The sequence below is a fragment of the Gymnoscopelus braueri genome, assembly GCF_963280865.1.
Source record: "Gymnoscopelus braueri genome assembly, chromosome: 2".
Classification (NCBI taxonomy): Eukaryota; Metazoa; Chordata; class Actinopteri; order Myctophiformes; family Myctophidae; genus Gymnoscopelus; species Gymnoscopelus braueri.
Window position 1 is genome coordinate 3,819,453 of NC_137604.1, and position 24,187 is coordinate 3,843,639.

General features: G+C 36.5%; 1 protein-coding gene across 1 annotated transcript; it reads left to right on the top strand.

The window, feature by feature from the left end:
- Positions 1-691: 691 nt before the first annotated feature.
- spcs3 (signal peptidase complex subunit 3) lies at positions 692-20,650 on the top strand. The gene is made up of 5 exons (XM_080448608.1): positions 692-983; positions 7,402-7,475; positions 14,156-14,232; positions 15,542-15,657; positions 19,454-20,650. The coding sequence occupies exons 1-5, from the start codon at positions 841-843 to the stop codon at positions 19,584-19,586; spliced, it is 543 nt and encodes a 180-aa protein (XP_080304734.1). The 5' UTR covers positions 692-840; the 3' UTR covers positions 19,587-20,650.
- Positions 20,651-24,187: the final 3,537 nt, after the last annotated feature.

Consider the following 24,187-nt stretch of genomic DNA (forward strand, 5'->3'; position numbering starts at 1 on the left):
GTCCTCAATGTTAATGTAACTTTGAGAGTGTACCAAATGGAACCAAATGGACCCGTCCAATTGGTTCCATTTGGTACACTCTCAGAGCTACAGGGGTCCCTTGAAATAAGAATTAAAACATTTTGAGACCCCACTGAATTAAAGAAAGAAGAATTAAAGAAGACGCAACAATACTCTCCTCCACACGACAGAGGGCGCTCTTCTAAACACCAGTAGACTACAGTCAGCACCAACGTTGCCATGTCTGCTTATTACAAGCGACTTTAAGTCGCTTGTAAATATTGGTAGTTGCGGTTTGTTGAGCTTGTTTCTAATGTGTAGTAAGTACTGGGAGCGTTTTGAAAATAGCATTTTGAAAATAAAATATTCAAAATGTGTCACTTTTTTTTTTCAAGATTCTTTTGAAAATACGAAATAGCTGGCTTGGACCCCTTTACCAGATTTGTGTTAAAATGTTTAAAATATATATATTCAAAATGTTTCACTTTTTTTCCAATATCTATTCTGAAAATAGCAGATCTACACGCTCTTAGGTCGTAGATCTGCTATTTTCAAAAATAGCCGATTTTCACATTGCCGGTTTGAAAGTGCCGCAGCTTGGCCAAAAGCTGCTTCTTTAGGGCTTGTTTTCATAGACCTGGTTTGCTTATTTCTCTCACAGAATCTGGCCACCACTTCCGTGTCATCATCACTTCCGTACATTCATCCCTCCGTTGTCTTCCTGGTTGGAGAGCAGTTAGCATAGCAGCGCCGCTAGCAGCTGTTCCGTTGAATGTTTTGACCCGTTTTAAAGGGTTTATTCCTCTTATTAATACAGTTATTAACCAGTCAGTCCTCAGGATGAACACGGTTCTGTCCAGAGCCAACTCTCTGTTCGCCTTCTCTCTGAGCGTCATGGCGGCGCTGACGTTCGGCTGTTTCATCACCACCGCGTTCAAAGACCGACGAGTCAATGTGGATGTACACGTCTCTAGAGTTATGCTGTAAGACTGATTAATATTATAATAATTATTATTATTATGTACACGTCTCTAGAGTTATGCTGTAAGACTGATTAATATTATAATAATTATTATTATTATGTACACGTCTCTAGAGTTATGCTGTAAGACTTATTAATATAATAATAATTATTATTATTATGTACACGTCTCTAGAGTCATGCTGTAAGACTGATTAATATTATAATAATTATTATTATTATTATGTACACGTCTCTAGAGTCATGCTGTAAGACTGATTAATATTATAATAATTATTATTATTATGTACACGTCTCTAGAGTCATGCTGTAAGACTGATTAATATTATAATAATTATTATTATTATGTACACGTCTCTAGAGTCATGCTGTAAGACTGATTAATATTATAATTATTATTATTATGTACACGTCTCTAGAGTCATGCTGTAAGACTGATTAATATTATAATAATTATTATTATTATGTACACGTCTCTAGAGTCATGCTGTAAGACTGATTAATATTATAATAATTATTATTATTATGTACACGTCTCTAGAGTTATGCTGTAAGACTTATTAATATAATAATAATTATTATTATTATGTACACGTCTCTAGAGTTATGCTGTAAGACTTATTAATATTATAATAATTATTATTATTATGTACACGTCTCTAGAGTCATGCTGTAAGACTTATTAATATTATAATAATTATTATTATTATGTACACGTCTCTAGAGTCATGCTGTAAGACTGATTAATATTATAATAATTATTATTATTATGTACATGTCTCTAGAGTCATGCTGTAAGACTGATTAATATTATAATAATTATTATTATTATGTACACGTCTCTAGAGTTATGCTGTAAGACTTATTAATATAATAATAATTATTATTATTATGTACACGTCTCTAGAGTTATGCTGTAAGACTTATTAATATAATAATTATTATTATTATTATGTACACGTCTCTAGAGTCATGCTGTAAGACTGATTAATATTATAATAATTATTATTATTATGTACACGTCTCTAGAGTCATGCTGTAAGACTGATTAATATTATAATAATTATTATTATTATGTACACGTCTCTAGAGTCATGCTGTAAGACTGATTAATATTATAATAATTATTATTATTATGTACACGTCTCTAGAGTCATGCTGTAAGACTGATTAATATTATAATAATTATTATTATTATGTACACGTCTCTAGAGTCATGCTGTAAGACTGATTAATATTATAATAATTATTATTATTATGTACACGTCTCTAGAGTCATGCTGTAAGACTGATTAATATTATAATAATTATTATTATTATGTACACGTCTCTAGAGTCATGCTGTAAGACTGATTAATATTATAATAATTATTATTATTATGTACACGTCTCTAGAGTTATGCTGTAAGACTTATTAATATAATAATAATTATTATTATTATGTACACGTCTCTAGAGTTATGCTGTAAGACTTATTAATATAATAATAATTATTATTATTATGTACACGTCTCTAGAGTCATGCTGTAAGACTTATTAATATAATAATAATTATTATTATTATGTACACGTCTCTAGAGTCATGCTGTAAGACTGATTAATATTATAATAATTATTATTATTATGTACATGTCTCTAGAGTCATGCTGTAAGACTGATTAATATTATAATAATTATTATTATTATGTACATGTCTCTAGAGTCATGCTGTAAGACTGATTAATATTATAATAATTATTATTATTATGTACACGTCTCTAGAGTTATGCTGTAAGACTTATTAATATTATAATAATTATTATTATTATGTACACGTCTCTAGAGTTATGCTGTAAGACTTATTAATATAATAATTATTATTATTATTATGTACACGTCTCTAGAGTCATGCTGTAAGACTGATTAATATTATAATAATTATTATTATTATATACACGTCTCTAGAGTTATGCTGTAAGACTTATTAATATTATAATAATTATTATTATTATGTACATGTCTCTAGAGTCATGCTGTAAGACTGATTAATATTATAATAATTATTATTATTATGTACACGTCTCTAGAGTTATGCTGTAAGACTGATTAATATTATAATAATTATTATTATGTACACGTCTCTAGAGTCATGCTGTAAGACTTATTAATATTATAATAATTATTATTATTATATACACGTCTCTAGAGTCATGCTGTAAGACTGATTAATATTATAATAATTATTATTATTATGTACACGTCTCTAGAGTTATGCTGTAAGACTGATTAATATTATAATAATTATTATTATGTACACGTCTCTAGAGTCATGCTGTAAGACTGATTAATATTATAATAATTATTATTATTATGTACACGTCTCTAGAGTTATGCTGTAAGACTGATTAATATTATAATAATTATTATTATGTACACGTCTCTAGAGTCATGCTGTAAGACTGATTAATATTATAATAATTATTATTATTATGTACACGTCTCTAGAGTCATGCTGTAAGACTGATTAATATTATAATAATTATTATTATTATGTACACGTCTCTAGAGTCATGCTGTAAGACTTATTAATATTATAATAATTATTATTATTATGTACACGTCTCTAGAGTCATGCTGTAAGACTGATTAATATTATAATAATTATTATTATTATGTACACGTCTCTAGAGTCATGCTGTAAGACTGATTAATATTATAATAATTATTATTATTATGTACACGTCTCTAGAGTCATGCTGTAAGACTTATTAATATTATAATAATTATTATTATTATGTACACGTCTCTAGAGTCATGCTGTAAGACTGATTAATATTATAATAATTATTATTATGTACACGTCTCTAGAGTCATGCTGTAAGACTGATTAATATTATAATAATTATTATTATTATGTACACGTCTCTAGAGTCATGCTGTAAGACTGATTAATATTATAATAATTATTATTATTATGTACACGTCTCTAGAGTCATGCTGTAAGACTGATTAATATTATAATAATTATTATTATTATGTACACGTCTCTAGAGTCATGCTGTAAGACTGATTAATATTATAATAATTATTATTATTATGTACACGTCTCTAGAGTCATGCTGTAAGACTTATTAATATTATAATAATTATTATTATTATGTACACGTCTCTAGAGTCATGCTGTAAGACTGATTAATATTATAATAATTATTATTATTATGTACATGTCTCTAGAGTCATGCTGTAAGACTTATTAATATTATAATAATTATTATTATTATGTACACGTCTCTAGAGTCATGCTGTAAGACTTATTAATATTATAATAATTATTATTATTATGTACACGTCTCTAGAGTCATGCTGTAAGACTTATTAATATTATAATAATTATTATTATTATGTACACGTCTCTAGAGTCATGCTGTAAGACTGATTAATATTATAATAATTATTATTATTATGTACACGTCTCTAGAGTCATGCTGTAAGACTGATTAATATTATAATAATTATTATTATTATGTACACGTCTCTAGAGTCATGCTGTAAGACTTATTAATATTATAATAATTATTATTATTATGTACACGTCTCTAGAGTCATGCTGTAAGACTGATTAATATTATGATAATTATTATTATTATGTACACGTCTCTAGAGTCATGCTGTAAGACTGATTAATATTATGATAGTTATTATTATTATGTACACGTCTCTAGAGTTATGCTGTAAGACTGATTAATATTATAATAGTTATTATTATTATGTACACGTCTCTAGAGTCATGCTGTAAGACTGATTAATATTATAATAGTTATTATTATTATGTACACGTCTCTAGAGTCATGCTGTAAGACTGATTAATATTATAATAGTTATTATTATTATGTACACGTCTAGAGTCATGCTGTAAGACTGATTAATATTATAATAGTTATTGTTATTATGTACACGTCTCTAGAGTCATGCTGTAAGACTGATTAATATTATAATAGTTATTATTATTATGTACACGTCTCTAGAGTCATGCTGTAAGACTGATTAATATTATAATAATTATTATTATTATGTACACGTCTCTAGAGTCATGCTGTAAGACTGATTAATATTATAATAATTATTATTATTATGTACACGTCTCTAGAGTTATGCTGTAAGACTGATTAATATTATAATAATTATTATTATTATGTACATGTCTCTAGAGTCATGCTGTAAGACTGATTAATATTATAATAATTATTATTATTATGTACACGTCTCTAGAGTCATGCTGTAAGACTTATTAATATTATAATAATTATTATTATTATATACACGTTTCTAGAGTCATGCTGTAAGACTGATTAATATTATAATAATTATTATTATTATGTACACGTCTCTAGAGTCATGCTGTAAGACTGATTAATATTATAATAATTATTATTATTATGTACACGTCTCTAGAGTCATGCTGTAAGACTGATTAATATTATAATAATTATTATTATTATGTACACGTCTCTAGAGTTATGCTGTAAGACTGATTAATATTATAATAATAATTATTATTATGTACATGTCTCTAGAGTCATGCTGTAAGACTGATTAATATTATAATAATTATTATTATTATGTACACGTCTCTAGAGTCATGCTGTAAGACTGATTAATATTATAATAATTATTATTATTATGTACACGTCTCTAGAGTCATGCTGTAAGACTTATTAATATTATAATAATTATTATTATTATGTACACGTTTCTAGAGTCATGCTGTAAGACTTATTAATATTATAATAATTATTATTATTATGTACATGTCTAGAGTCATGCTGTAAGACTGATTAATATTATAATAATAATTATTATTATTATGTACACGTCTCTAGAGTCATGCTGTAAGATATAGTTATTATTATTATTTATATTAAATATACACGTCTCTAGAGTCATGCTGTAAGACTGATTAATATTATAATAATTATTATTATTATGTACACGTTTCTAGAGTCATGCTGTAAGACTTATTAATATTATAATAATTATTATTATTATGTACATGTCTCTAGAGTCATGCTGTAAGACTTATTAATATTATAATAATTATTATTATGTACACGTCTCTAGAGTCATGCTGTAAGACTGATTAATATTATAATAATTATTATTATGTACACGTCTCTAGAGTCATGCTGTAAGATATAGTTATTATTATTATTTATATTAAATATACACGTCTCTAGAGTCATGCTGTAAGATATAGTTATTATTATTATTTATATTAAATATACACGTCTCTAGAGTCATGCTGTAAGACTTATTAATATTATAATAATTATTATTATTATGTACACGTCTCTAGAGTCATGCTGTAAGACTTATTAATATTATAATAATTATTATTATTATGTACACGTCTCTAGAGTCATGCTGTAAGATATAGTTATTATTATTATTTATATTAAATATACACGTCTCTAGAGTCATGCTGTAAGATATAGTTATTATTATTATTTATATTAAATATACACGTCTCTAGAGTCATGCTGTAAGTTATAGTTATTATTATTATTTATATTAAATATACACGTCTCTAGAGTCATGCTGTAAGTTATAGTTATTATTATTATTAATATTAAATATACATGTCTCCAGAGTGATGCTGTGAGAATATTATTAATATTAGTACAGCCCTAGTATGTGCATACTGTGTATGTGCCAACAGCGATGGCTGTAGAATACAACTCTCGTAGACGTATTTATGATTCTGACGTTTTCAATCTACGAGAGTTGTAGGGTTCACGCCCCATGGACACAGGGACTTTCAGCACTATCTATGCCCCGGGCCCGTAGACACTCCAAACATGTACACATTGAAAATAAAAGGTGCTTACCCCCACGCCCCAAATGTTAACTCTCGCTACGGGGTAGTAGTTTAATGTAATAATCCATATATTTCAATAAATAAGTGTTTTAATGCCGTCCGTGGCCGCACGCCATTTTTTCACCCTCGTTTACTTCCTGTTTACATTGAGTGTAATTCCGGGTTTCACCGAAAGGGGGCGTTCACTACCGCCCATTGGGAACTTCCGACAGAATCGGCCACGGACGGCATTAAAACACTTCTTTATTGAAAGATATGGATTATTACATTAAACTACTACCGCGTAGAGACAGTTAACATTTGGGGCTTGGGGGTAAATACCTTTATTTTCACATTTGTACATGTTTGGAGTGTCTACGGGGCATAGTGCTGAAAGTCCCTGCGTCCATGGGGCGTGAACCCTACAACTCTCGTAGACGTCTACGAGAGTTGTATTCTAATCTACAGCTACCAATGTGTATATGCTATGCAGTGTATGATGTGTGTGTTTGGTTCCATGTGAACACTCTGAGTTAAATGAACCCTAAGGAGGATGTAAGCATCTCTCTCTCTGTGTGTCCAACAGGAAGAACGTGGATGACTTCACAGGACCCAGAGAGAGGAGTGACCTGGGCTTCATCACCTTTGACCTCTCGGCTGATATCCTTGCTTGTTGATAAAGTGATGGCCACTTGCTTTTAACCCCTTATATACTTCATCATACAACCACTTGCCAAAATAGTCCATCTGCAATTTAGGCCAGTGGTTGTCAAACGTTTGTATGTCAAGGACCCCTGTCTGAAATCTTTATGTTGCAGGGACCCCCAAAACAAGGGTTTACGTTTAATGTTTAAAAAAAAAAGAATAATCCAAAATGTGTCAAATCTTTTCAAGGTTGTTTGAAAATAGCAAAACTAGCAGAACTCAGTCAGCAATCTATCACCCAGGGTTCTAGCGCAGGGGTCTTACAGTTTTTAGTTTTTTTTCCTAGGCTAAGGACCCTTTAGCTGAGAGAGGGAGATGAAGCAGGGACCCCCACCACTTATTGTATAAATTGTTAAAGATGAAACCTTTTCATAGATTTCATAGATAGCTTCATAGACTTATTTGACAGCACTGTCATCAGGGTTTTTTTTTTCGTTTGTTTGTTTCTTGACACATTATCTTTGTTACATTATGTTGGATTGGTGGTAATGTGTATTTTCAGACAGTTAACCACTTAAACCCTAAATACTTACCCTAGACCAGGGCTACTCAACTTAAGTTGGCTCAGGGGCCACTCAGCAAAATACCAAAAGTCCAAGGGGCCGCCATAAAAATGACGGTCCTATTTTGGATTTTTCGATTTTGTAACACACAAGAAAATGTACATTTTGACATCATATTCTTTTCACTGTACCAGTTTATTTTGTGTTGTGTGTATGTCCAGTGGCAGACACCTATCCTGGGCGCGCGGCAAAGCCGCGCGGCCGGAAAAAATTGGGGGTCAAACCCCCCCAAAAACCCGAAATGCATAGAAAACTATGCATTATACCTGTAACAATTGACGCACCTGTATGTATGTCTGTCTGTTTGTTTTTGAAAAATGTTTTAGCAACCCATATATTTGAACGGAAATGTATATTTTTTTCCTGTGCTTAAAAAAAAAAAAAAAAAAAAAAAGTTTCTTTTTTTTTTTTTTTTTTTACCATGAGGGGGCCGCCAAGACGCTGCGATCGGGCCGCATGCGGCCCGCGGGCCGCGGGTTGAGTAGCGCTGCCCTAGACGTTGGCTCTGTGTTTGGTCAGCTCCTCCAGACCTCTTTGCCGAAAAGAGTTGATCTACAAGCTCCAAAAGCGCCGCAGCGCCTCTTTCTTATATTATGACAATTTGGCCAATGTTTGAGCAGTTTTTAAAGTTTGTCGATTACTTTAGATGCAGTAATGGTCTTCTTCTGTTCTTTCTGTTCTGGACCCCCGTCTCAAAATATTTTGTTCCAGGGACCCCCCAGAAGCAATGATTTGAGTTAATGTTTGCTTTAAAAGAATATATATATTTTCAAGGATTTCCACACATTTTCACGATTAAAAAAAAATTAGCAGATCTACAAGCTCATAGCGCGGCACTCGGTGCCACGCTATGAGCTTGTAGATTAGTGAGGGCTGTTAACAAAAAAATGTGGACACGGCTCACAAAAGCGCCAAATTTTTTCTACATGCTCTCCATCACCATAGGTTTCATTTTGGAAGGGTAGCCACGTCATCAAGATGACAGAAGGCGGCCATCTTGGATTGCAAAGATGGCCACCATGTAATATCTATAATTGCCAATATCTCGGCTTCCAAGCCACTTAGAAGGTCAATCTTGGTGTCAAAATATACATTTTCTGGGGACAAGGAATGCAATAAAACTATAGGGAATATATATAAGTGACAAATTCTGCCAAGATTAGATAATTTGGTTGATTCTGCCAATGTATGTACATCATTTTCAGACACATTGAAAAATGGAGCATGAAGAGAATTGAAGATTATTAGCTTCACTTTCAAGGATAACAACATTTCAAGGATAACAACATCAAATTATTTGTCACATTGACAACTGCAAAGATCTGTGCAATTCCAGCGTGCCTTCTTGCATGAGCACCTTGCACCACAACCTCTTTTACAACCGCACTTGACCAGTTCATTGCAGGCTTTTGACGCCATCGGTAGAATGCTCCACACAGGAAGCCAGACCTGGTTGTTGTCATCCAATGTCCATCCCCATCCTTCTGGACTGGGTGTCGGCTGCTGGGCCAGTTCAGATGTGGCCCAGATCCCAGACTGGTAAGCAACTCGCTTCACGTGCTGCAGCAGTGAATCTTGCGTTGGTGGAATGTGTTCCATCGTTTTGTTCTTCTGGCAGAACAACTCTCGTCGTGCTTCATTGACAGATTCCAAATCACTTGTCTTATCATACATGATGACTGTGAAACGCTCAAGAAGCTGAAAGTGTTGGGCATCTATGGTCACAGAAGTGTATGGATTTTCTGCCATGTAGTTGAAGGCCTGGGTGACCTCAGGGTAGGACTTCCAAGCCACCCATGCTGACTTCTTCCCTTTCCCGCAGAATGCTGATGTTGTGTCACAGCCTGTGTAACAGTGGAAGACGGGAAGTGCTGTGGACTTGTCTTTGCCCAGAGCATGGCAGATCGTGTTTATATGAACATAGGTGTAGTTCTTGGCAGTGCCAAAAGCAACCCAGATGTCTGCAGCTGGATACTTGGCGAGCAGGGCATGGAACTTGCCGATGAGAATAACGACAACATCCGTATCCACAGTACGTATCAAGCAGGTAGAACAGCCATGTTCCAGGGCATCAAGCAGGTGAATCACTATCCTGGTGTTGGCCTCTTCATGGTTACATGGCAGCATGGAGTGGCTGGTGTCTGTGCCAACCACTGTGATGCCAGATGTGATGAAGACCAGCTTGCCCTCTGGCCAGGCAGTGGATGCAATCTTCCCAGAGAGAAAGGCAAAGAGTTCCTGCTTGTTTATGGGATCACGCAGGAAATCTGACCAATTCCCCGGCAGCTTGTTCTGACCAGCCACCTTCCGTTGTATCCCTTTGCCTCGCTTCTCCCTTGTTGACTCTTTTATGCTGCTGGTGATGTAAGTATCCCAGACCACATCAACTCTTTTGGAGATCTCCAGGTGTTTCATGATGTGGGGAACAAAGACAAAACTGGCATAATCGTCAAATGTGGTAATGTTGGTAGCGGACAGGAAGTGCACCACAGCAGCTTCATCGAGTACTTTGACATCAAACGTAGCTGGAGGTTCTTCTTGTGTCTTCTGTCAGAATATTTAGCAGATCTGACTTCTTTCCCAGCCGTAGTTTCCCTCTGTCAGATAGAGAGGGAGGGTATGGATGTTTTTCATGTTTAAAGAAGGTGCTCATGTTCCCCTCTCTGTGTTGCATGGCTATATTTAACCGGGAGAAGAGTGCCACATCATCCTTCAACATTGAGATCTGCCCTGCCTGCTTGGTCTTGATCTTGAGTGTTGGGCATCTGAAGAGAGGCAGTGAGTTCTTCTTGATGGGCTCATGAATGGAGTGTGTGCGGTCCATGATCACTGTCTTATGGTACTTGTCGTACTGTTCTCTGCCCACTGATTCCACAGTGTGGACTGTGTTAACCACTGACTCGTCAATCACATTTCGTGTGTCCAACATTAGAAGCTCGTGGCTATCATCTAGGAACGGATTGCCCATCCCACTGATGGCGTGCACAAGTGCTAGTGTTTGCTCTTTGAACGTCTTTTGTGTAGCCTATGTATAAAATAGGGCTAAAATGGTTAATGTATGTTTCATAATATCATAATTTATAGCTGAAAAGTAACTAGTAACTAAAGTTTTCAAAAAATGTTAGTGCAGTAGAAGTAAAAGTATTGAAAATTGGAAATACTCGAGTAAAGTACAAATTCCTCAGTTTTCAAATTCCAGTACGGTACTTAAGTAAATGTACTTAGTTACTTTCCACCATTGATAACAACAGTCAGATCTGTCAAAGTTTGATAAAAACTCATACCAATATGTTGTGCATAATCTAGCCGACACATACATTTTAATACAATTGTGTAATACATATATGGCCAGAATCAACCAAATTATCTATTATTGGCAGAATTAGTCACTTATTGATATTCCCTATAGTTTTATTGCATTCCTTGTCCCAGAAAAAGTATATTTAGACACCAAGATTGACCTTCTAAGTGGCTTGGAAGCCGAGATATTAGCACTTATAGATATTACATGGTGGCCATCTTTGCAATCCAAGATGGCCGCCTTCTGCCATCTTGATGACGTGGCTACCCTTCCAAAATGAAACCTATGGTGATGGAGAGCATGTAGAAAAAATGTGGCGCTTTTGTGAGCCGTGTCCACATTTTTCAAAAATCGGGTCTTACCCATCCTCACTAATCTGCTATTTTTGAATAACCAAAGTGTAAAATAATACTTTTTAGCTCAAATGAAAAAGTGACACAGATGTGTTCCAGGTCTTAAAGGATGACTTCACCCCTTTTCAACCTATCTTCATATAATAAGTCCTCACTAATGCTCATGATAAAACTATTTAAAAAAAAATCTATTTGGTCTGTGTCTCATAGGAGGGCTGTGGACAGTCCAGAAACCTGTCTACCAGTGACATCATCGTTAGGCATGATTTTTTTTTCCAACAAGATTTAAAAAAAAATATTTTGATTTTTATTAACCCAAGAACAATGGCTTCTTTTATTGCATTGCAACTTTCCAGGAATAGAAAGCCTGCAGTTTCTATTAGCTTGGATTCCCCATTGATGATGTCACTGGTAGACGGGACTCTGAACTGTCCACAGCCCTCCTCTGAGACACAGACCGAGTAGAACAAAATTGTACCATTTTATCATGAGTATTAGTGAGGACCAATTATATGAAGATAGGTTGAAAATCGGTGAAGTCGTCCTTTAATGGGTTAAAAGTCCTTAAAGTTTCACTTCACTGTCATCTGGGGACCCCCATAATCATGTGGGGACCCCCATAATCATGTGGGGACCCCCATAATCATGTGGGGACCACAGGTTGAGAACTACTGAGCTAGGGAAGCAGGTGCAGACAGACATGCACACACACACACACACACACACACACACACACACACACACACACACACACACACACACACACACACACACACACACACACACACACACACACACACACACAGGTTTGAGGTTTGAGACGTTTAGATATGGTCCAGTAGGCCACCTACTGGTTAACAAGAGGTATTGCATCAAAGTCAAAGTGCATTTCTATCCTCTGCTCAAACAAACTGTCCTTTAATAGATCAACAGTAGACACGTGTCTTAGCCCATTAAAAAATAGCAGATCTACAAGCTCATAGCGCTGCACTCGGTGCCGCGCTATGAGCCTGTAGATCTGCTATTTTTGAAGAAAATAAAAAATCGTGAAAATGTGTGCAAATCTTTGCAAATATATCATTTTGAACTCAAATCTTTGCTTCTGGGGGTCCCTGGAACAGCATATTTTGAGATGGTGGGGGGGGGGGGGGGTCCATACATATCATGACATGTAAAATGTTTGAGAACCACTGATATAGAAACATAAGTGATGTTGCTATGATATGGATTTGGCTGCGGACCCTCCCATCTGATAAGTATTGGCCCCCCAGAAGAGAAGGATTGTGTGCTTGTATTTCTGCTATTTTTGAAAACCATGTCCTTTGTTAACCCATGAAGACCTGAAGCGGATTCTACAAATGTCTTCTAAATCCCAACAGTTTTCTGAAAAAAAACGTTTGTTTCTATATCAGTGGTGCTCAAACTTTTTCATGTCAAGGACCCCCAAAATGATATGTATTTGGCCGCCGACCCCCATCTCAAAATATGTTGTTCCAGGGACCCCCCAGAAGCAAAGATTTGAGTTACAAATGTTCGCTTTAAAAATACATATTCAAAGATTTGGACACATTTTCAGGATAAAAAAAATACAAGCTCATAGCTATGAGCTTGTATATCTGCCAATGTGTAAAATAATGCTTTTTAGCTCAAATCAAGAAGTGACACAGATGCGTTCCAGGTCTTAATGGGTTTAAACAAGTTAGCAGGTCTATATTGTGATCGTAAACATGGCTTTGGAGTTTGTTCAGTAACAGGGACCTCCTCGTCTCTCCAGCTCTTTAGTAAACGGAACATAAACGTTGGGCCAATGTCATCCAAACAGGAGAGAGAATCCATTCATCAGTTTCCATTTGATTGTGTTCCAGGTCCAATTTTGTCAATACATTTTTTAGTTTTTTGACATTGCGATCACAATAGACCATATTCACACGGTGGCCATTTTGGAATTTAACATTGATAATGCCACCCCGTTGCTGTGGCAACTGGGGTGGCATTTCATTGACTTAATGGCAATATGGCCGGCGTGTGAATATGGTCTATATAGAGCTATGTAACACTTATTGCAACAAACTTTTCAAGCAAGGCGTTGTTGTGAGCATGTAGATTGGCTATTTCACCATGTTTGCCTCTTTCTTAGTTAATATTTGACAATTTGGCCTTTTTTTTTCATTTATTATATTAGAAAGGTGTTATAAGTCCTTAAATTGTCACTTTAGAAATGTGCAGATTATTATCTACTTATACTGTCTGTTGGTTTGTTTACTGTTGAGCAAGAAAACTTTGTTGCACATTAAGCAAATAATCTGGGGACCCCCCCAGAACATCTTTTGGGGACCCCCTAGGGTTCCCGACCCACAGTTTTGAGAACCACTACTGTACAAGAAGTGTTATGTTAATTCCTTGACAGTTTGCTCCTACATTTGAAGCCTATCTTTGATTGGAACGTGAAGCAGCTGTTTCTCTATCTGTCCGCGGAGTACGCCACCAGGAGTAACGTAAGGGAACTGCACCAATCACTGCTATTACATTATCTGTCTCTGTCTGGATAGTACCCTGTGTTCCACTGGATAGAACCCTGTGTTCCAATGGATAGAACCCTGTGTTCCAATGGATAGAACCCTGTGTTCCAATGGATAGAACCCTGTGTTCCAATGGATAGAACCCTGTGTTCCACTGGATAGAACCCTGTGTTCCAATGGATAGAACCCTGTGTTCCAATGGATAGAACCCTGTGTTCCAATGGATAGAACCCTGTGTTACAATGGATAGAACCCTGTGTTACAATGGATAGAACCCTGTGTTCCAATGGATAGAACCCTGTGTTCCAATGGATAGAACCCTGTGTTCCAATGGATAGAACCCTGTGTTACAATGGATCCAATGGAGTTCTTGTTTAGTCACAAGCTCATGGTTCAATATATATATATTGAACCATATGTGTGTGTGTGTGTGTGTGCGTGTGTGTGTGATATATATATATTTTTTTCCATGTGACTAAATAATAACTTCATTGGATCCATTGGAACACATGGTTATTTATTTCCCCCATTTTCTGAAAAGTAACAGTTTTGGACATTCCACCAGACAGTAGTCTCTCGTAGCCAGACAACTATATTCCACAATCTCTGAATGCTATATAGAGTCTGGAACTACAAGCTGGCACTTCCGTTCACGAAAATATATTTTTAAATATCTTTACATTTTACTTTTTAATTTCCATCTCTGCTAAGCAGCAAGCTAAATACACTTAGATGATTTGTAGTTATATTAGGATAAATTTGCGCGACTGTAAAGACGAAAGGGAAGTGGGGAGGAGGCTTCTCATCCGGTTCATATTCTAATCATGATCAGAGCTTCCAAGTCCCAGACTGTATGACCGGAAACATTAGAAAATTGTGGGAGGCAACAGTCTGGCCACGCGTAGGCTGCACCAACGCTCCTGATTTCGTGTATAGAGGGGCGGGTATATAGAGGCGCAGAGAGACTGCGCCTGATCCCATTGGTTCACCGATCTGTCAGTCAACCCCCGCCCCGTTAACACAACATTACGAGCGACGCCCACTGCACTCTGGTTGGTTGGGGAAATGAACACTTCCTCATACCGGCTATATTTTTTGCGAAACTAAACAATAAAAGCCTGGAGATCGAGGCTAGGCCACGCGAGACTAACCAGACAGCGATAATATGATGTATATAATTACTCCTGTATGAGATGTAAATATAGTGGGGTGTGGTCCTGTGATGTTAATGTGTGTGTGTGTGTGTGTGTGTGTGTGTGTGTGTGTGTGTGTGTGTGTGTGTCAGGCTCTGAACCAGGTGGTACTGTGGGATAAGATCGTGCTTCGCGGTGAGAACACCAAACTGAACATGAGAGACATGAAGTCCAAGTACTTCTTCTTTGACGACGGAAACGGACTGAGGTTAGACACACACACACACACACACACACACACACACATTGATTTAGATTTTGACAGCACATTTTGTTTTAGTCAGTCTTTTGAATAAAATTCCATTACATTTTAGTCATCTGAAATGTTTTAGTTTTAGTCTAGTTTTAGTTGACTAAATATCATAAGATTTTATAGACTAAATCTACAGTTGATGTAGTCGACTAAAATATATTTTGGTGGGCCGTGATGGCGTCATAATGCCTGATTTATACTTAGCTGTGTGCTGAAAATAGCCGATCCACCAGTCCCTCCCTAACATTTTAGTCTAGTTTTTATTTGTTGATGAAATTGTCAATGTATTTAGTCATCGTTTTAGTCATCATAGTTTAGTTTTTTATTTAGTTTTCGTCAGTGTAAAAAGGTAGTCGACGGACATTTTTTTGTCATAGTTTTAGTCGACAAAATGAACACTGACACACTAATTGCGAACGCAGCGGAAGCTCCGCGCAAGTGGAGCTTACTATGAAACCCTGCTCGGGTTGTGGGTGTGTCTGTGTGTGTGTGTCTGTGTGCAGTATGTCTGCAGCCTGCCCCTGGGTGAAATATAGCAGCTACAGTCACGTACCATACATCAAATGAAAGCTCTTTGAAAACTGAACACACCTGTCAAGGTTGCGTTTAAGCCCGCCCCTTCCCCCGGAAGCCACGCCCCGGAGAAGGCTCCTAAAAATCCCCATTGAAACCCCATGTTAAATGAAAAGTGCCCGAATCGCTCCCAAACTTTTTCTACCCCCCCTAAGTGGGGGTCTACGAACAAATACTTCGGGCTCGGATTTTGGCTCCGCCCCCCGGAAGTGGGTGAAACAGGCACTTCAAACACTTTGTTGAATTGTTCAAAAACATTCAAAGTTTTTTTTTTGTGAATTTGTATTTTTCTAAGATGCTCCTTTTAACACATTGAATGCCAATCGCGTAGATCTACGCGAACCTATTTAAAGCCGCAGCGTGCCAGTCGCGTAGATCTACGCGAACCGCCGATTCCCATTGAAATTGCCCCAGGTGCACTTTCCGAATTTTTTTGATCCATTTCCGGTTTCCGGTCGGAAACAGAATTATTCGGGTTCCGTTTTTTTCGATCGTATCCGCTTCCTGTCTGGGATCCTGTTTAAAACTCGATTTTCTCGGTTGTTGTTTTTCTCCTCGCTGATCACTGTTTAGCGTTGATCGGCTGTATCTTCAAGATGGCGGCACGGATTTGGAAACTATTTTCGCTGGCCGTTTCTCACAGATCCGCTGTGTGTTTAGAACCAAATGAACGCGCACTTTTAACTTATTTAGCGAGGTCTGTGGCGACATGAAAAAAACTAAAAAACAACAATAAAACGCTGGCACTGGTGAGTACATTATGAGATTAAACTCTGGCATGGAATGTGTTAATGCAGATTTTTTTGTATTTTTTGTATTTTTATTTTTTTGTTACTTTGTTTTTTAATAAAATAAAATCATTACATTTTCTTTTTGCGTTCGCTTCCCGCGTTCGCGCGTCTTACTTGTGTTAAAGGCTAAAAAGTAGTGGAAAAAGCTGATTCAAGCTCACAATGCGGCGCTATTTCCATTGTTCTTAAAGATTTTCAACAGATGAATTCGTGCAGGTGAATTGAGACCCCATTAGGATGCTATCAATGCATTGAATGGGTCATTATCATGTTTTATCAGACCATTGAATGGGACATTATCACGTTTTATCAGACCATTGAATGGGACATTATCACGTTTTATCAGACCATTGAATGGGACATTATCACATTTTATCAGACCATTGAATGGGTCATTATCACGTTTTATCAGACCATTGAATGGGACATTATCACGTTTTATCAGACCATTGAATGGGACATTATCACATTTTATCAGACCATTGAATGGGTCATTATCACGTTTTATCAGACCATTGAATGGGACATTATCACGTTTTATCAGACCATTGAATGGGACATTATCACGTTTTATCAGACCATTGAATGGGACATTATCACGTTTTATCAGACCATTGAATGGGTCATTATCACGTTTTATCAGACCATTGAATGGGACATTATCACGTTTTATCAGACCATTGAATGGGACATTATCACGTTTTATCAGACCATTGAATGGGACATTATCACGTTTTATCAGACCATTGAATGGGTCATTATCACGTTTTATCAGACCCATTATCATGTTTTATCAGACCATTGAATGGGTCATTATCACGTTTTATCAGACCATTGAATGGGACATTATCACGTTTTATCAGACCATTGAATGGGACATTATCACGTTTTATCAGACCATTGAATGGGTCATTATCACGTTTTATCAGACCATTGAATGGGCAATTTAGGCGACATAGCATTCGAAGCCGGTTGAATTGAATTAATTCTGATGTAAAATAATTGTGATTTATCTCAAACGATTGTTATCAGGTGATGGTCATACAGTAATTGTGATCATCTAAAACAGTGGTTTTCAACCCTTTTCATGCCAAGGACCCCTAAATTGATATACATTTGGCCGCGGACCCCCATTTGAAAATGTTTTGTGCCAGGGACCCCCAGAAGCAAAGATATCAGTTCATTTTCGCTTTAAAAAATATAAATATTCAAAGAGATGCACACTTTTTCAAGGTTTTTCAAAAATAGCAGATCTACAAGCTCATAGCGCGGCACCGAGTGCCGCACTATGAGCTTGTAGATCTGCTATTTTTGAATAGCCAAAGCTAAGTGGTTAAAATGATTGTGACGCTATGTTAACTAATTTCACTGGGGACCCCCTGGTACCCCCCCCCCCCCCACCGCTGGTTGAGAAGGGGGTCCGCGGCCAAATACATATCATTTTGGGGGTCCTTGACATGAAAAAGTTTGAGAACCACTGCTCTAACAGACTTAATCTTGCTCATGTAGGTTGATTGGTTAATCGAGAAGCAGGTTTTTTTTTGTATAGAATAAACTAAATACATTATTTTAATAATCAACCACTTCAAATTAGTGAAAATAGCAGATCTATACAGTGTTATTTTCACTATTAAAAAAGAAAAGGTTGAGGCTAAAGTGGTAAATAATTGTGATATTGATTTGAAGACATTTGGGCCTGCCCTACTTTCCTGTAAACACAGGCAAAGCCATTTCCTGTATAGATAAACCTTATTCCTGTATAGGCGGGCGCTGTTGTGTGCAACAGCAACAACACTTCCTGTGTGATCCGCATGTGTGTGAGAGAGGCAGCCGTTACACACACAGACAGACAGACAGACAGACAGACAGACAGACAGACAGTCAGTCAGTCAACAAAATGACATTTTATTCATACAAAAAAAGTTACATAGTTCCGCTTTTAGAAAAAAAAAAGAATAAAGAAAAATAACATCTAGAAAAAAATACGATAAAGTTAAATAAAAATGGGGCTTTTCAAAAAACGATAACTAACTGAAACTGTAAACTATCTAAAACAAATTTAAATCATGCAGAAAATATTAGTTTAATCTTAGTTAATATTTCAGACAAGACCATTATTTTGGGTAGATTTTCTAATTATTTGTATTGTTTTTTGCTGTGCCAGTATTATCACGGCCCACTCACGCCTTAGGAGAACAATAACAGTCACCAGAAGCAGGGATGTGTGTTTTAGTCCAACATGGTTACAATGGAGTTTATATAGGAAGGTTAAATTAATATAAAATATCTAAATATTGAATCAAGCAACTTAAAAACTGTCTGGGATGCTCACAAAAGCTAGAGCAGGCATCATTGTCAACCTGTTCATCTGTCCCCTCCCCCCACAGGTCCAACAAGAACATCACATTGACGCTGTCCTGGAACGTTGTCCCCAACGCTGGAATACTGCCCCTAGTGACGGGAGAGGGACACATCAGCCTGCCGTTCCCCGACGCATACGAATCCACCAAGAGCTATTAATGATCTGCTAGCTTTTCTGTGTGTGTGTGTGTGTCCGTGTCAGGAGTCAACCACTGGTAGTGAAAATAGCGGGTCTACAAGCTATAAAAACTGTGAGCTTGCATACTATTTTCTTTACTTTTGACTTCATGTGACAAAATATATAGTTAGTTTTGTGTTTTTTAAGATTTCGTCAGGCAGGCTTGTGTGTGCACACGCGCGCACACACACACACACACACACACACACACACATACACACACAGGTATGTGAGACAGATATGTGAGACAGATATTTACATCTACACAGAAACACATTCTAGCAGGCAAACACTCACACAAACACATCTAAACATTGACAGTAGTAAGACAGCCAAACAAACACTCAAAAACAGATGACACAGAATTTCATTAAAAGAAAGGGAAAAAAAGCGACTTATTTTTTAAATAAGACGTCACGTTACAACGCATTGTGAGCTTGTAGATCGGCTATTTTCATTTGTTTAAGGTCCCGGGGAGACATCAAATTTCTCTTTTGGGTCTGGAGCTAAAACATTGGGGAAACCACTGCTTTAGCTTGTGTGTCTCGGTACAGAGCGGGCAGCACCGTTTAACTAAAGCCAAGTTCACTAAGCTAATTGGCAAGGCTATGTTGCTCAGCCAGCAAACGATGGGTCATTAGACGTTTAGCTAAATAACCAATATTGTTACCAGTCGTGGACAAAGTACTCAAGTACTTCAGTCAAAGTATAGATACTCCTGCTCAAATATTACTCACCCAGCCCTAATTTCAAACTTTTGTTTTAATTGAATTTTTTCAGCTGAGGCTGATTCTACACATGCCATGTCCACCATTGATTGTTACATCCCTAGTACACACACACACACACACACGCACACACACAATTTCTAGCGTGTGTAAAGCCTGTTTCTTACTCGTACGGCGGCTGATAAAAAATAACCTATTTTCATGTTTGAAGATTATTTAGTTTTTGCATCTTGTCTTACAAGTATGAAACATCCTTTAATGTAATTTATCTGTTGTTTTTTTTGTCTTCTAATTTGTAATAAAATCTCATGTTGGGAGCAGTTGTGTGTTTTATTTATTTTTTAATTGTATTAAGACCTGGAGAAGCATCTGTGTCACTTTAGATTTCTTTGGCGATTCAAAAATAGGAGATCTACAAGCTCATAGCGCGGCTATGAGCTTGTAGATCTCCTTTTTTTTTCTCCAAAAAACTGTTTGGATTTAGAAAACATTTTTAAGAATCGCCTCAGGTCTTAGGGCGCGCTCTCACCGCACTTTTATTGTACCTCTGGAGCAGAATCTGCCAATGCATTGTCAATGTAAATGCGTGGATTCACGCAAGAGCGGATTTTTCCGCTTGTCGCGCAGACCTTGCGTTTATCTGCTCTACACGACTTGTCCATTGGAAGCAGAAAACTGCTGGAGGCAGGAGCAGATTTTCCCCCTCTGTCCAATCGGGTGAGTCGAAGGCGGACCGTCCCAAGATTCAGGAAGCACCATGGTGCTCAAGGCAGCACTCGGTGCGGGCTACGGGGACCGTCTTGAATGTGAGTGACAAGGTGCGTCACAACGTTTTTTTTAAATCCGCTGGCTGCAAAAAACTGGCCGCGCACAACCTGCGTTTAACAGCGGCCAGCCAACTTTTGGTGAGAGCGCGCCCTTAATGGGTTAATATTTTAAGTAAAATTTGTTTTTTTTACCAAATAGATGGTATTTTCTTTTGACGTGTCGGATGTCACGATGTTTACAATAGAATGTATTGTATAAGAGTGAAACAACTCAATTAGCTGAAAAATAAGAAATTGATGGGATATTCTGTCCACAGAATGGGCTTTGGACTTTCTTATCCAGGCACACTCCTGCCTCCTAGTGGTCGATATAGGATGTGGTCGATATAGGATAAGGTAACGGGCACAAGATGTTAGGGCAGTTAGGCAATGGGAAGCAGGTCAGAGGTCATTACTGAGAAATCAACCCCGACAGGGTGATTGATTGATGTAGTTTAATAACAGTACATGGAAGTACAAATTCACAATACAAGGTCTACTAAACTGGAAGACTCATTAAGCACTGAGCTTGTTTAAGATGAGAACCCCATGCACACAAATCATGATGACATATAAGAGACAGACAGATATACACACTACTATACAATCAGCTTTCAGGTTGCTGGTATGAAGAGTGAAAAATATGTACAAGAGAAGAAGAAAAAAAGGAGGAGGGGGGGTAGGTTAAGACTTAGACAGTCTTTAGGGCAGTTTTGAAAGTGAGTAGGGTTTTACACTCCTTTACTCCTTTTGGTAGGGCATTCCACATTTTTGATGAATAGCATGAGAACGAGTTCATTCCCTTTGTTGAGCCAAATCTGGGTTGAACATGATTAGTGGAGCTGCCTCTGATGTTATGATCGTGGACTTCATTAACGTTTTGGAAGTGATGTGGGGTCTTCATCACCCTGTCTTCATCACCCTGTCTTCATCACCCTGTCTTCATCACCCTGTCTTCTTCATCACCCTGAAGGGCTTTTACTTCAAGGGGGAAAGGAAACGGGTCACATATGTGGCCAGTGGTGGAAAATGTACTCACATTCTTTACATAAGTAAAAGTACCAATACTGCAATATAGAAATACTCTGTTACAAGTAAAAGTCCAGAATTCAACATTTACTTGAGTAAAAGTACAAAAGTATTGGCATCAAAATGCACTTAAAAGGACCAAAAGTAAAAGTACTAAAATGTTTGAAAATAGCAGATCTACAAGCTCACAAAGCGTCGCGATGCGACGCATTGTGAGCTTGTAGATCTGCTATTTTCAAATAGCCTAGGTATAAAATAGGGCTAAAGTGGTTAATGAATGTTTTATAATATAATTCATATCTGAAAAGTAACTAGTTTTCGTATAATTGTAGTGGAGTAAAAGTACAATATTTGCTTCAGAGATGTAGTGGAGTAGAAGTAAAAGTACTGAAAATGGGAAATGCTCCAGTAAAGTAAACATTCCTCCAAAAGTGTACTTAAAGGGATATTTCACTTTCAAAAAAAAAATTGGTCATTTTATCGTCTACTCAGGCTTTTGTGAGCCCCCCAGACAGTTTCTAAGTTGCTCGATTCAGTATTTAGATATTTGATATTCATTTTATCAGACACGCCCCCTTCCTATACAAACCCATTGTAACTTCAAACTGTATTTTAACCATGTTAGATTCATCAAAAACACCCGTCCTTGGTTCTGGTGACTCATACCGCCCCCCTAATACGTGAGGGGGCCGTGTTTTTTCAATTACTTTTTTCATTTATTTTTAATATTTTTTTTGGAAAATGAAAAAAATAAAATACAATAAATAAATAAAATAAAATAAATGAAAAAACTAATCGGAAAAACACGGCCCCCTCATGCATTAGGAGGGCAGGGTGAGTCACCAGAACCAAGGACGGGTGTTTTCAATGAATTTAACATGGTTAAAATGGAGTTTGAAGTTAGAATGGGTTTGTATAGGAAGAGGGCGTGTCTGATAAAATGAATATCAAATATCTAAATATTGAATCGAGCAACTGAAAAACTGTCTGGGGGGTTCACAAAGGCCTGAGTAGATGCTAAAATGACCAAAAGTTTTTTTGAAAGTGAAATGTCCCTTTAAGTACAGTACTTGAGTAAATGTACTTAGTTACTTTACACCACTGCATATGGCAATATGAGCAGTGTATGGTATGATTTGATTTAGGTAAAATAAATATGAGTAAACACAATATAACTTAAACCCAGCATATACACATAAAAGCCTAATAAAATACTTCCAATGTGGTCCTGCAACACACAATAGAAATAAATAGTCCAATACATTACATAGCACCAGTGGTGTAAAGTAAACAAGTACATTACTCAAGTACTGTACAGTTTTGAGGTACTTTTACTTCTACTCCACTACATCCCAGAGGGAATATATTGTACTTTTACTCCACTACAATTATTTGAAAAGTTACTAGTTAGCCTACTTTGCAGATATAAATTATTACATTATAAAACATATTAACCACTTTAGCCCTATTTTATTCCTAGGCTATTTGAAAATAGCCGATCGACAAGCTCACAGTTGTGAGCTTGTCGATCTGCTATTTTCAAACATTTTAGTACTTTTACTTTTGGTACTTAATAAGTACATTTGGGTCAAAGTGGGTTAAAACTGATTTTGGATGCCCCTCAAGGGCCCCTGGGGGTCCCCAGACCCCACTTTGAGAACCACTAATGTATTATATATGGTTATAAGTTATTGCAGGGTCGGTGCCGCGCTATGAGCTTGTATATCTGCTATTTTTTGAATAGCCAAAGTATAACATAATGGTTAAAGTGGTTACACAGATGCGTTCCAGCTAGGGTTTGAATGAGTTAAAAAAAAAAAAAAAAACAGGATGAAATTCGCTATGTCTCTGAAACAGTGTTCAAAGAAGTTGCAGTTATTTAATACTGCCGTTTGTATCGTTTAGCAGCTAAACTTAAGCTAAACTTTAGCTTACCGCAATAAGCTGCTATCATTTAATTTGTTCCCCTTGCCTTGTTTCTAGTTACATTTCCAGTTCTTGTTGTATGGATTAAATAAT

What these genes read in the sequence shown, in the direction of transcription:
- spcs3 (XM_080448608.1), top strand. Translation starts at nt 841, where the DNA reads ATGAACACGGTTCTGTCCAGAGCCAACTCTCTGTTCGCCTTCTCTCTG. An exon ending in CACCTTTGACCTCTCGGCTG is followed by an intron (nt 7,476 to 14,155) that starts ATATCCTTGCTT and finishes GTTTGCTCCTAC; the next exon opens with ATTTGAAGCCTATCTTTGAT. An exon ending in AGTACGCCACCAGGAGTAAC is followed by an intron (nt 14,233 to 15,541) that starts GTAAGGGAACTG and finishes TGTGTGTGTCAG; the next exon opens with GCTCTGAACCAGGTGGTACT.